Source organism: Microtus oregoni, unplaced genomic scaffold (assembly GCF_018167655.1).
Source record: "Microtus oregoni isolate MIOR12 unplaced genomic scaffold, Mior012 000011F_ref0000422, whole genome shotgun sequence".
Classification (NCBI taxonomy): domain Eukaryota; kingdom Metazoa; phylum Chordata; class Mammalia; order Rodentia; family Cricetidae; genus Microtus; species Microtus oregoni.
The window spans coordinates 8,722,939-8,736,922 of record NW_024543070.1 but is presented as its reverse complement, the minus strand read 5'-3'; the positions used below and the strand labels follow the sequence as shown (position 1 = coordinate 8,736,922).

General features: G+C 39.3%; 1 protein-coding gene across 1 annotated transcript in view; it reads right to left on the bottom strand.

The window, feature by feature from the left end:
* Nucleotides 1-430: 430 nt before the first annotated feature.
* The window catches only part of Pggt1b (protein geranylgeranyltransferase type I subunit beta), a 36,727-nt gene continuing 23,173 nt past the window's right edge, over nt 431-13,984 (bottom strand). The window contains exons 7-9 of the mRNA XM_041659991.1: nt 11,849-12,033; nt 11,147-11,255; nt 431-6,232 (exon numbers count right to left, since the gene is read on the bottom strand). Coding sequence (XP_041515925.1) covers nt 6,051-6,232; nt 11,147-11,255; nt 11,849-12,033 — 476 coding nt within the window. The 3' untranslated portion in view covers nt 431-6,050. The remainder of the gene's footprint in view (nt 6,233-11,146; nt 11,256-11,848; nt 12,034-13,984) is intronic.

Below are 13,984 nucleotides of genomic sequence, written 5' to 3'. Positions count from 1 at the left end.
AGCACAGCATCTATTTCTGCGCTTAATAGAAATGTGTAGACCTGGACCTGCCTGAGCAAAGCGCGCACATATTCAATTACAGTGTGTCTGGCAGGGCTGGCTTCTTCTCACTTTCTCAGTTTTAATGGATAGTCTAATACGTTCTCTCATTCAACAAGCATAGTATTTATGGCAGTGGCATTAAATTTACAAACTAACACAAGAAAACTGTTTTGATGCTGTCTTCCTATTAACAGTAAGGCACACACTTGTTCGAGTCTGTTGTCTCCCAAGAGTTTTCTTTTTCCAAAGCAGGATTTTCTCATGGAGGTGTTTTAAACAAGTCTGATTGAGTTCACACGTGAGCCTCTCTGGTTCAGTAATCACAGACTGAGACCTAGAGGTGTGTCGTCCAAACGGCTTGGGTTTATGCAGATATAGTTATGTAGTCTTTTTTTAACTAAACATCTTTATTGAGTTGTATTTACATACACAGAACAGTGCACAAAGCATGATTGATGGTACAGCTTGGTAAATATTCATAAAATGAATGCACCTATGTAATCAGCACCAGAAAGCCCTTGTATTCTCTTCTAGGGCAAAGAAGCCAAGTAAGACACAGTGTACACCATACAGTCGCACTTATGGAAAGCTCACAACAGCAGACCTGGCTGGAAGAAGGTGATTTCTGACAACACTGGGCTCCACCTTGTGGAACTGTGAAAATGCAGTCCTCGCGCTGCCTGCACGCTAACGACCGCTGCTACTTAGGTTCTCTTACGGTTTGGTGTCTCAAAAAATTCCTTGGGGTTTTTCAAGTAGATGATCCTGTTTGCCAAGTCTGATCTCTTCCTGACTGACATCTTTGCTCTAATCTTCCTTGGCTACAAGTCCTCGTGTATTAAGGAGTAAAGGACACAGCAAGCAGAGTCCTGTTCTGGCTTCATCAGAAAGGCTCTTTGGATTCAACAGTAGGATGCTTGCCTCCAGGGTAGAGGTGCAATGTTCGGGAATTATTTATCAGTTTCTAAATCAAATTTCTTTTTTTTTTTAACACCTTATTAAGCTTTTCGAAAGCTGAATTATCCTTCATTTCTAATACGAACTCAATTGAGGCATGATTTTATTCCCTCTTTCAAGTGCTACTGGGTTGTGGGCCTAACAAATCGCTGAGTAATTTGTACTGATAGTTAAGTTTGTGTTTGCAGGTGTGTGGAGGCCTGAGGTCAACCTCAGTTCTCTTCAGCTTGTCACATAAAGTTTTAAGATGTATTATTATTAGTGTGTATGGGTATACATGTCATGACGTGCACGAGGCCATAGGACAACTCTGTGGAGCTGGTTTTCTCTTTCCACCTTTACACGGATTCTAGGAAATCTAATTTGGTTGCCAGGCTTGTGTAGCAAGAGCCTCTACCAACTGAAGGAGCTCCCCTGCCTCACCTTATTTCTAGGAAGGGTTGTTGGGGGATTTGGGGCTCATCGATTAGGCTGGGCTGGCTAGCCGACAGGTTCCAGCATCTGCCTGTTTCTGCTTTCTCAGCGCTGGGAACAAGTGCGCAATATCAAGCTTGGCTTTTACCTTGGGTGCTGGGGATCAAGCTCAGGTCTTTGTGACTGAGTGGCAAACACCGCCAAAAGAGCTATCGCCCCAGTCTGTGGAGATACTAGTAAGCCTGAATGGCCCAGAATTTGCTTTTTTGCCATAATTTTTGTTGTGTTTTAAAATTTATGTCATTTTATCAACTTTACAAGGTAAACATGAGAAAATTTTCCTTTTATGGAGCAATTTGAGGTTCAAGATCCTTCTTCTGGCCTCTGGAATTATTAAAGCAATGTTGAGGTTCTTCAGTCTTACAAGATTGTACAATGATCTTTTGTTTGCATTTTCCTATGGTAGCTCTATTCTCTGCATTGAATTTTATCAATTTGCATTTTTCTCTAAAAACTTCCTTTGAATTTGTGTGAGAATCCTAAGACAACTGGCAATCAGTTGTGTTTAGAGGCCCTTCCCTTTGTCACTTATGTTTTCCTGCTTGCTCCTCCTCTGTGTCTTAAATTCCCTGAGGATTTCGACCATGCCAAAGGAGCCTTTGCATCTCTTGACTTAAGACTAACTGGTTTTTGCATTATTGTTTTGCCTCCTTCCTCCACTTGGTTTCGTTTTGCTCCGTGCTCCAATTCTTTTTTTAATTGTTTTTATTGAGCTATACATATTTCTCCGCTCCCTTCCTTGCTCCAGTTCTGAGACAATGTGTGTCATTGCAAACACTATATGCTGCTGTCATGGCCTAGTGATAGGTTTCATGGGCCTTGGTCTGGTTCACTCTAATTCTGGGAACCGAATGCTCACCTGCTTTTTTCTTTAGGTTAAACTGTTGTTGAGAAAGAAGAGTTGCTCTAGAAAGTGGCTCCAAAGTGGCTCTATCTTCTCAGTACTCTTCCTTTTCCTGTGATTTAAGTGATTGAACATGCCTATATTTATGCATCTGTGTCTACGGGTGTTTCCTCCCAATACTTATTTTAGCTATCTCTCCTTTATGTCTCATGCCTAGCCTGTCCAGTTTGGATTCTAATTCTACTAGTTTCTTCCCAGTGCTGTGCTTTCCCTAACTTCAAACAGTACACAGATCAGGCCACGTTGTCCTATTTACTATGACCAACATACCTTCCACTGTCCCGCACTCACCAGATCACTGGCAGGATTCTGCACAGCTCTGTCGGGTTTCAGCCTTCATTTTCAGATTGCCCACTGCCCTCTGCAGTGAGAACATGGCAATACCACAGTTCTCCGATTTGCAGGGCTTCAGAACCGGGCTGCTTTCCTCCTCGATCCTCTGTAGAGGTGAAACTACGCTGGCCAAAACCACACAGGTCACATTAGTTCTTTCACTTGTACGCTGAGGCTCAGGCTGGTACCACCTGTCACCTAGTTTTGCTGTGGCTATACTTGATATTCCTTCTGTTACTTATTGGGAAAGTTAAAAAGCTACTCTCTAGGCAGCATCTTCCTTCAGTTTAAACCCTGTTAAGATTTCTATTGTATAAGAAATTTTTAAAAACACTTTTATGGTCATATGAAACTATAATTAGAAAAAGTGCTTTTAATATACTATCTCATTTAATCCTGAATCTGCCTAGTGAAATTATTCTAATGTTTACTTCATTTTACCAACAGGGAAAATTGGGTCTAAGATCATGCCGCTCACGGGCAGATATGTGGTATAAACCTCAAGTCACCCTGCTTCAGACAACTTCCATCACTCTGTTTATCAAATACTATCAGGTCTGACACTTCAAATTATCACCACTGTCAGCAAAATTTATATTTGAACTTTATTACTTATAAATACCTATTTAAAAGTCTATAAAAACAAGAATTACAGGTCAAACCTAAAACTGTAGGTGATAAATAAATGTTTCTTGCTATTACTCTTCGAAAGTACACTAAGGAAATGGAGAGAGACCGGCTGGGAGGGAAGGGTGCTGCACATCTTCACTTCATGTTTCTCCTCTTACTGTCACTATTGCTAGAGAACAGGTTCTATGTAAAACAGTGCTTAGAATTTACTTTATTAATAAATATTTTCTTAGATACAACTATTTAGGAAAAGCTAGAAATAGTTTTTCCGTACTTCAAAACAATTCAACATTTTTTGGTTGATATGTTTCTATGAAACACAAACATTCACTGGTCCATAAAGTATCACGTGGAACATAGCCTCTTAGAGTATAGTAAAATTATTCTGCCATTAATATTCCTTTGCCAATAAATTACTCAAGGAGTTTGAAAATATAAATTACTTTTATGTTATAAATCTTCTACTTATTAATAACCAATTTTTTTACCTTCTATAACTGACAGCAACTCAGGAAAAACATTGGCTTCTGCTATACACCTAGAGCATTTCCATATCGCTGTTTCAGTTCTTAATGTCTAAGAGATAAGTCAGTTTGAGACAGGATTGTTGTTATTTGCTTGGATTTAAACAGAAACAACTGGAACAACTCATGGGATGATAATGTTTGTTGGTAAAGCTTTTCTCTCCACCACTGAAAGACTGATTTATAAAGAGGATTTGGTTGGTTTGTTAGTTTTGGGGCCAAGGATCAAAGCCAGGGAGTCAGGGCCATGAGCTAGACTCCCAAAACTGATTATTGGACTTTGCAAACTCAATTCTAAAACTAAACATGCCAATAAGTGATGTATTATTTTTAATCATATGCCAGGTTTCCCTTTTGAAATATTATTTAGGAAATGTCTCTTTAGTTAATAATGAAGATGTTATTATCTACCCAGTAACACTAATAATTTAGCTTTTACAATGATGTCTGTAGATTAATGATATAACTTTTATTATGAGCAAGACCAACACATCCATTTCCTCTAGTGAAGAAATTTTCCTCTTGTCACCAAGTCATGGATGTGATTTAATGACGAGTTGATTGCTAACGAAGAATTTTACAACAACTTCTTTTGGTTGTTAGTTCACAGAATTAAGATAAGACAATGAATAAGTAAAACCATAGTTTATCCCCTCTAGATGGATATATTTTCTTCCCACTTAGTCAAAAATAGAAAAATAGAAATGATTATGTATACTTCCGTGGTTCTGTTTGTAGTTAAAGATTTATCAAACTTAAAAACATTAGAAAATCATTTCCAGGCTGAGTCTCACTATCCAGAACGCATGGACCTAAAAGTAATGTTTCAGATTTTAGATTCTGTGTTCAGATTTCGGACCATTTACATATACACTTTAACCTTGCGGATGGGACCCACACCTGAACAAGGAATGCATTTATTTCATACCTTTTACTCAGTAGTTTCAAGCAGCTTTACACACTACTTACTGTGTCCCTGAAATTCATCTGAGACCTGCTGCATGAAGTGGTGGGATTTTCGAACTGTGTCATACTGACAGTAAATAATTTAGATTCTGGACCATTTCAGATAATTGATTTTTATTATTTTTGTTGCTGCTGGGTTTCTTTTTTGGGGGGGGGGTGGACGGACAAGGTCTCACTGTGTAGTTCTAGCTGCCCTTGAACTCACAGAGTTCTGCCTGCCTCTACCTCCTGAGTGCTGAGTTAAAGGCATATACCTCACTATACCTGGCCAGATATTGAATTTTGGATTAAAGATGCTCAACCTGGTAAATGAGAGATAAAGCAGCTAACTATAGTGGCTATAAAATACTGAGGAAAAAAAAAAGAAAATAAAACAGCCAAGCAACTAAAAAGAACTGTACAAGTATAATTTACAGTATCATGAACTTCAGAAGAATAGAACACCGAATGTCTTTGTTTCTAAATAGCCAAGATTATCTCCTCCCTTGCCCCAGACAAAAAGTAGCCAGTGATTTGAGATTAAAACAAAACAGAACAGGTACTCATCCAAGGAACCTCTAATAAAGACACACAACACAGAACCTTCTCATTCATAATTTCACAGTTCAATCACTTCTCCCTCAGTTATGTAGTACTCTCTCTGTAGAAAACTATAGTATTAGGTAAGCCCATTTTTCCTTACTATGAACTTTTAATTTCATCCGTTTAGGTTACACAAATCTAGTTGGCACATCTTAAGAATAACACAAAATATGTTATTCTTGAAGAAAATTATAAGAGCATCGATTTTTAAAGAATAATCCAGATACTTAATTGAATAAAGCAAATTTCTTACCATCAGCAGTAGACATTTTTAAGTGATCACTAAATGCTCACCTCAAGATTATCAATGCCATATGAAGTGTAAACTTGAAGAATTATGTCCATTGTAAGCCAGAACTTGTACTGAAGGGTTTTAAGGAGATAACACACATACATACATATAGCAGATCTCCCCCAAGAAACTTCTCAGAAACACGGTATAAACACTTAAGAGCCACAACAGAGTCCTGTGGAGGTCTTGAAATCCAGTACAGTGGTTACTGGATCAAGACCAATCCTGCAGTGTTAGCAGTACAAGCTTTGACTTAAGACTACCCCTTAAAAAAGAGCACACTTGGTTACACATGGCTTTTAACCTTGAGCTACAGTTATGCTACAAACCCACGACCCAGGGTCAGTCAAGTAGAAATATGGACATTCTCTGAGCACTCTTTAGAGTCCTTGGTCTTCCAGCTCTGATGGAGATCTTGAAGGCGCTCAGAAGTTCGTGTGCTTACATTCAGAGCAGGATGAACCTTACAGATTCCACTCTCCTCCATTAGTGACAGGCCGCAGATCCCGAAGTATGCATGCAAAGCATCTGAAAAGGCATTTCATGATCAGCATTCTCACTGAACAAACTGCAAAGAATCTACAGCCAATTACTACATAAAAAATTAGAAAAATACTAGTTTTTGAAAGCATTAGTCTCAATTTCAAGCACCATTTTAAAAAGTGAATCAAAATCATGTATTGGATTACTGAAATTACTGTTAGAGGAACACATCACATGATTTTCTTGCCTATGTTCTCTAAGGATCAGAGTAACAATGCCTCCTGCTGTCTTAAAATATAGAGAAAAAATTATAGTATAAAAGCAATTTTTCATTTTCATTTGGTTTTCATGGTGCCAAGTGCACCCAGGGCTTTTTGGGTGATGATCAGCACACCTTTCACCACCAAACTGTAGCCAGAACCCTAGAAAGTTTTCTAAAAATGAAAACAAAACAGCCTTTGAAACGAGGCAGCAACACCTGCCCTTTCACCCAAGTTTTGCCCCAACATATCTGAAGCATACATCAGCACTGTGTGCAGTAAACGGAGCTCTAAGCATACACCAGCACTGTGTGCAGTAAACGGAGCTCTAAGCATACACCAGCACTGTGTGCAGTAAACGGAGCTCTAAGCATACACCAGCACTGTGTGCAGTAAACAGAGCTCTAAGTGTACACCAGCACTGTGTGCAGTACATGGAGCAGGCAGCACACGGGAGAGCTGTGCCGTTTCTGCCCTGACAGTATACACAGACTCCCTTTAGGCTCACTAGTCCCCCATTTCCAGGGAGCCACAACCCTCTGACGAGCAGTCATAAAAACACATGGCCTCTGCCTGCCTGAGAACCTTATATAGACTTCAGAAGTGCTCAGAACTCTGCAGTTACAGGAACACTACAAAAAAAGTTTCATAGCAACCAAGAATACTTTTCTATTTTTGAAACGGCCAGCATTTGAGATCCTAAGAGCTATTAAAGTTCAGAATACCTTACCAGGTCTAACTGTCACAAGCTAAATGGCTTACTTTCCCCTAATTTTCAGAGTAAAAAATAAAAATATCCCTATTCCTGATAGTTACTCTAAAATTACAAGTCAAACAAAGCAATATTAAACTTTATTTAGAAATTAGAAAATTTTTAAGGAAAAAGAAAAGGTAAAAAGAAGAGCTAGAGAGCTAGAGCTCAGCAGTTCAAGAGCACAGGCTGATCACTGAGTCGCAGCACCCACGGCTCAGTCACCTGTGCCTCCAATTCCACTGCAGTGCTGCACGCATGTGGTGCATGGCCATTAATACAGGCAAATATTCCATACAGATAAAGGTTAAAAGAAAAAGGAGCATGACACAAATCGAGAATAATATAAATTGGATCTTGTATAAAATCTAAATCTCTCCATATTTCTTCCTCAAAAGAAGTTTTGTAAAAGTCAGAAACCAGAACTTAATCTCAAACTTCAAATAAAAACTTCCCAAACAACCCAACAACCAAACCCCTCACCTGTGGACAGTGATATACTTCATTTAATAAGGCAAAGGTATTCTCCACAAAAATAATAAAGGTCCTGGTGCCAAATATGCTACAAATCTTACTAAAACCAAGTTAAGGCGCTCTTTTGGAAAACTGTTGTTCGGATGGCTCTCCTAAAGGCTCACTGAGCAGGTAGGCCTTGCCCCTCAGACCGTCTGTGTGAGGGTGTGCAGGCTCCAGGGACACATGTCTCTAAGTCATCAACAAGCACACATGTGGATATAAACACAAGACTTGCCAACTGATCTCTCTAGAAAAGTTTCAGAAATTTTCTTCAAAACATAGAACTGGAAAGCCAGGCCTGGTGGTAGTCCACACCTTGAAGCCAGCACTTGGATGGCAAAGGCAGGAAGATCAAGACTCAAGATCATTTCTGGCTATATAGTGGGTTCAGGAGTAACCTGGGCCACATAGTAAGATCCTGTCTCAAAAATCTCAAGCCAACTGAACAAAAAGCCCACAAAAATAAAATTCCATAATATCAGAAATAATTGGTACTTCAAATATGAGATGCTTCCCAAAAGATTGCATTTATTTCCGTTATTTGCTAAAACAATGCCAGACTGATAGGACAAAAAAATCATCAGGACTAAAATAATCACTAGATTTCTTAAGACATCAAACATATTTAAAGCTACACACACAAAAATCTCAAAACTAATTATTTTGCTTTGGAAATTGATTTGTGAAAATGTATGTTGGGGTATTTTCTCTAAGAAAGCATGTTTTACATTTTAAAAAGGCAGGCATAATTATTCCTTTTACTTTAAGCACAAACATACGATTTCATGAGCCTCTTCTTTACATTTTGACTCAAGCACAGAAACCCTACAGAGATGAACAGAAAAGCACTTGCTAATACTATGGTAACCAAGATCATGATTCTATTAAAGCACTTCAATGGCTGTGCCTTAGAGATAGGTGTATATGTCTATAGCTAATCTTCCAATAACATGCAAATCAAACACGCCAGTGCTCTCAATTACTTCAGCAAGGGCTTCATAGTCAAGCTTCAAACAGGTTCGCTTTGCTGGAGTAAATAAGTGAGGAGAGTAAAGGCTGGAGAAGGGGCCAGAGAGGGTGCTAGTTTCTGAGTCCAGTCATATGGTCCGTAGTTACCTGGTTCCCGCACGTTAGGTAAGAAGCATGACAAGTCAGAAATTAAGGTACTTATCTAAGGAAATTAACTAAACCCAGAGTATGGCCTTTCATCCTAGCTCTTGGGAGGCAGAGGTAGGTGTGTTGGAGGATATCCTTCACCAGTGAATTCCAGGCCATCAAGACCAGATGAACAATTTAAATAGACCCCTACAGAAATAGAAGCAGTCATCAAAAGTCTCCCAAACAAAAAAAGCCCAGGGCCTGATGGTTTCAGTGCAGAATTCTACCAGAACTTCAAAGAGCTAACACCTATATTCCTCAAATTGTTCAACACAATAGAAACAGAAGGAACATTGTCAAACTCATTTTATGAGGCTACAGTTACCCTGATACTCAAACCACACAAAGACTGAAGTGGAAAGAGAATTACAGACCAATTTCCCTCATGAACATTGATGCAAAAATACTCAGAATACTGGCAAACCAAATCCAAGAACAAATGAAAAAAAAAATCATTTAACATGATCAAGTTGACTTTATCTCAGAGATGTAGGGTGGTTCAAAATATGAAATTGTCAATATAATCCACCATATAAATAAATTGAAAGAAAAAAACATCTGATCATCTCATTAGATACTGAAAAAGCATTTGACAAAAACGCAACACCACTTCATGATACAAGTCTTGGGAGATCAAGGCTACAAAGAACATGTCTGTTGACTGAGGTTTTCTGTCCTACTTGGCCCTGCAGTTGTTTAGTCCCAAAGAAATACACAGAGGTCTACATTAATTATAAACTGATTAGCCTATTAGCTCAGGATTCTTATTAACTAATTATAACTTATATTAGCCCATAATTCTTGTCTGTGTTAGCCACGTGGCTTGGTACCTTTTTTGGCAAGGCAATCACTTCTCGCTTGCTCTGTGCCTGGCGTCCTCTGTGAATGGGTGACGGCTGCAGACTGAAACTTCCCTCTTCCCAGAATTTTTGTTGCCCTGTCTCTACTTTCTGTCTGGTCGCTCTGCCTATACTTCCTGCCTGGCTACTGGCCAATCAGTGTTTATTTAAAACACAAGTGACAGGGTACAGACCATTGTCCCACAGCACATATCTAAACATAATAAAGCAATACACAGCAAGCCAACAGCCAACATCAAATTAAATGAAGAGAAATTCAAAGCGATTCCACTAAAATCAAGAATAAGACAAGGCTGTCCACTCTCTTCATATCTATTCAATATAGTATTTGAAGTTCTAGCTAGAGCAATAAGACAACAAAAGGAGATCAAGGGGATACAAATTGGAAAGAAAAAAGTCAAACTTTCACTGTTTGCAGATGATATGATAGTATATATAAGTGACCCCCAAAATTCTACCAGGGAATACCTACAGCCGATGAGCACCTTAAATAATGTGTCAGGATACAATATCAACTCAAAAAAAAAATCAATAGCCCTCCTACAAATGATAAAAGGGCCAAGAAAGAAATCAGAGCAACATCATCCTTTATAATAGCCACAAATAACATACAATATTATTAACCAAAGAAGTGAAAGATCTGTATGACAAGAACTTTTAAGTCTCTGAAGAAAGAAACTGAAGAAGATATCAGAAAATGGAAAGACCTCCCATGTTCTTGAATAGGTAGGATCAATATAATGCAATCTTACCAACAGCAATCTACAGATTCAAGCTGCTTTTGATCAAAGTTTTATTACAGCAAAAGAAAAGCATACTAGAACACGCTCAGCCCAAGTACAGCTAATAACCCTGATGTCACAGCTAATAACCCTGATTTTTTTAGATGAGCCAAGTAACTCCTTGCTTCAGGTAGGGCCCCTTAGTTTCACACATGAAATAAAACATTTGTAAGTATTAGGAGTGTTGGAGGATGCATATTATACTATTTATTACCTTGACAATTTGCCCTTCCTTTATACTACCCATACCTTAAGTCTATCTTAAATATCTTTAGTTTTTATTTTGTATGTGGACATCATAGGTTTATAGGTACACATGCAGAGGTCATATTTTGTGTGTGGACATCATAGGTTTATAGGTGCACATGCAGAGGTCAAAAGAGTGCATGGGTTGGTTCTCCCTTTCTACCATGTTGGCTCTGGGGATTGAACCCAGGTCACCAGGTCAGGCAGCTATCCACTGAACCATTTCACCAGCCTTAGACATAATCTTTTACAAAATGTACTATTTACTGTAATGTTACAACTGTGGTGATATTTTCTGTCATATACAATTTCTGAAAAACATACACTTCCAGGTCTACTCAAAAGTAAAACACGTACTGCTTTACATTCATGCCAAATGCAATTACCTGGGTGACTGTCTGGCCATTTGGCAAATCCTCCCACCAGGCGATCCTGAGTTGATAAGATGTAATTCCTGTTCTTTTCAAAGTTAGTATACTGGAAAATTTTCAGAAGCTAAAAACAAAATGACAAAAATTAACAGGCAAAAAACTTCTTATTGATCACATTTCAGCTACTGATTATTCGGATAGGCTTTTCTCTAGCTTAGATTCTCAGAGCAAATCTCTGGGGACTTGAACACTTAAATTAGCCAACTACAGTATCTTCTTATTTTCTTACCTAGCTCATTAGCAAGAAGGCTTAATATTGTCAAGATACGACTTTTACCCAGGCATACCTACAGATACAGTAAATACCTACTAAAATCACACACACACACACACACACACACACACACACACACACACAGTGAGTGGGGGGGAGGGAAGGAAGAAAGGAGAGGGAGAGAGGGAGAGGAACATTACTCAGACATAAAAAGGAAAAAAAATATATATATATATAAATGGATGGGTCCTAACATTACACTAAGGAAAATAAGGAAGAAACAGAAGAACAAATATCACATGATTGTACTTAGATGAGTGTGATGGCTTACAATGTCAACTTGTGGCTAATCTCTGGGCGTGTCTGTGTCTGTGAGGGACACAAGTTTTAAGTGGGTATAAATATCAAGGGCTTGGGTGCCTCACTCCCATGGCTTCTCTTACCTTTAAAGTTGCTCCCACCCAGAAGGAGTAACAGGTGTCAACAGGCTTATTAGGTCTTCCATGGTATCCATTCTGCTGCCTCATTATACACCACCTCTTTATCCTGTTTAGTTCTTTTTCTGAAAAAACTTCTTCCAGTTTACCCATCAGGCACAGTGATGCAATGCCACAAAAGGTTGATCCTCCTGATAATAATCAAAACACAAATGTTATGAGACAAGTTCTATCACGAAACTAGGAGCTTCAGGGATCTGTTAGTGTACCTCCAGCGTCAGGGTTACAGGAGCATGACATCAGGCCCAGCTTATACTGGGAGATCTGAACTCAGGTCGCCTGTCGCCATGCTGATATGGCAGGTACTTTACCGACTGATCCTGACTGAATCTCCTCCTCACTGTGACTTGTTAGCAGGCTCAGTGTGGTTGTGATGTCTGTAATCTCAGCACTACAGTGGTTAAAGCAGGAATAATGCATGACTGAGGTCTGCCTGGGCTTAACAGCAAGAAGATCCGGTCTCAAGAAAATGAAACAGAACTGTGAAGATGGCCTAATGCATAAAGCATATGCACTATAAATGGAGGACCTGAGTTCAGATCCCTGGGATCAGCACAAGGCTGGACATAACAGCACAGTCTGTAAGGCCAACAAGCTATCAAGGTTAGTCTGTCTGGTATACACGATGGCGAACAAGAGGCCTTATTTCAAATAAGATGGAACAAGGACCCTAACCTGAGGCTGTCTTCAGATCTCCACATATGTGGCATGCGTATGTGCCCATACTTACACATAAGTACACATACATACCATATAGGCACACACACAAATATTAAGTGTCATGTGTGGATACCACGCAATATAACTGCAATGTCTTTGTGCCAGTGAAGTGTCTACTCAGAGTGCTACAGCAGCAAGCACCAGAGCCTATCCTTGTAGAATTCTCCTTTCATACAACCACATGGATGGAAATTTCTCAAATAATTGTTTCTTGTTTCACAATGTAAGTCTCTGAAATTCAGCACAGATAGTTTCAAAGTCACTTTTCAAGAATGGAAATGTGTAGAAGCCAACTATCAGTCACTGGTCTTTGATGCTAACTTACAAATCCAAACGCTCCGCAGAGAACACCCTCTACTTCAAAGGAGCATTTGACCTATAAAGGGGTATGTTGACGTGCACGTCTAAAACAGGGTTTGGGAAAACTTTCCCTTCCCATCATCCATCAATGAACAGTCTCTGCCTGCCCCCTGCCGATAATGTCCAGTACTCACTGACTGGGAAGGCAGAGGTCACAGTTCCTGACCTCCTTGCTGACTAGTTGTGAAACAGCTTTCTTTTTGCAAATCAGTGTCACAGAACTGGCTCTAATGCATCATGGGAAGTGAGTCTTCCTGGTATCTCTATCACCAGCTACCCTACACCTATCTGTGTAACTTGGGCATATATCGGAACTATGGTGTCATATTGTAATGGGGGTCAGAGGAAAGGTCAAGATAATTTCTATACAGAAGAACAAAACTTCTGTGTTATCGAAGGGGGAAACCCTTAGGGAGATCTAGAAGGCAGAGTCATACAGATGGAGGTGTCAGCGCAGACCCCTGCTCCAACCATGCTAGCAGAGGGATAGAGGCAGCAAGTGAGCACAGCACAGCACGGCACACCCAGTGATGAGAAACCTCAAGTTCATCCGGAGTTCCCAGCTCCTGGGCCTCTTCAAACAGAGGAATGGAAACTTGATTACTTCTGAATAGAGTTTGATTTGAGAGGGTACATATTTTTGATGTGCTAACAAACTTAATGGCTACCATCTCACTATTCCAGCACTGCCCAAAGTGAGGGAAAATGTAAGAAAGCAGACTGGTTCAACAGAAAAATGTCTTGTGATAATCACTAAGGATAATTATATTATGGAAGGTAAATAAAAATTTTAATGTTCAATATATCTCTTTGGTTTATCAATCAGTTGTTATGCCAAAGAAAATAACCTGCTGTTTTCTAACAATAGCCTAAGAAGCAATACCAAGATCTACTCATGCAGCTAACATTCAATAGTTTATTAGAAATCTCTCTGTCTTGAATACTCTCCTAAGATTAGAGATCTAAGAGGCGCTGAACAGGTAAGTACCACAGTGTCAAAGA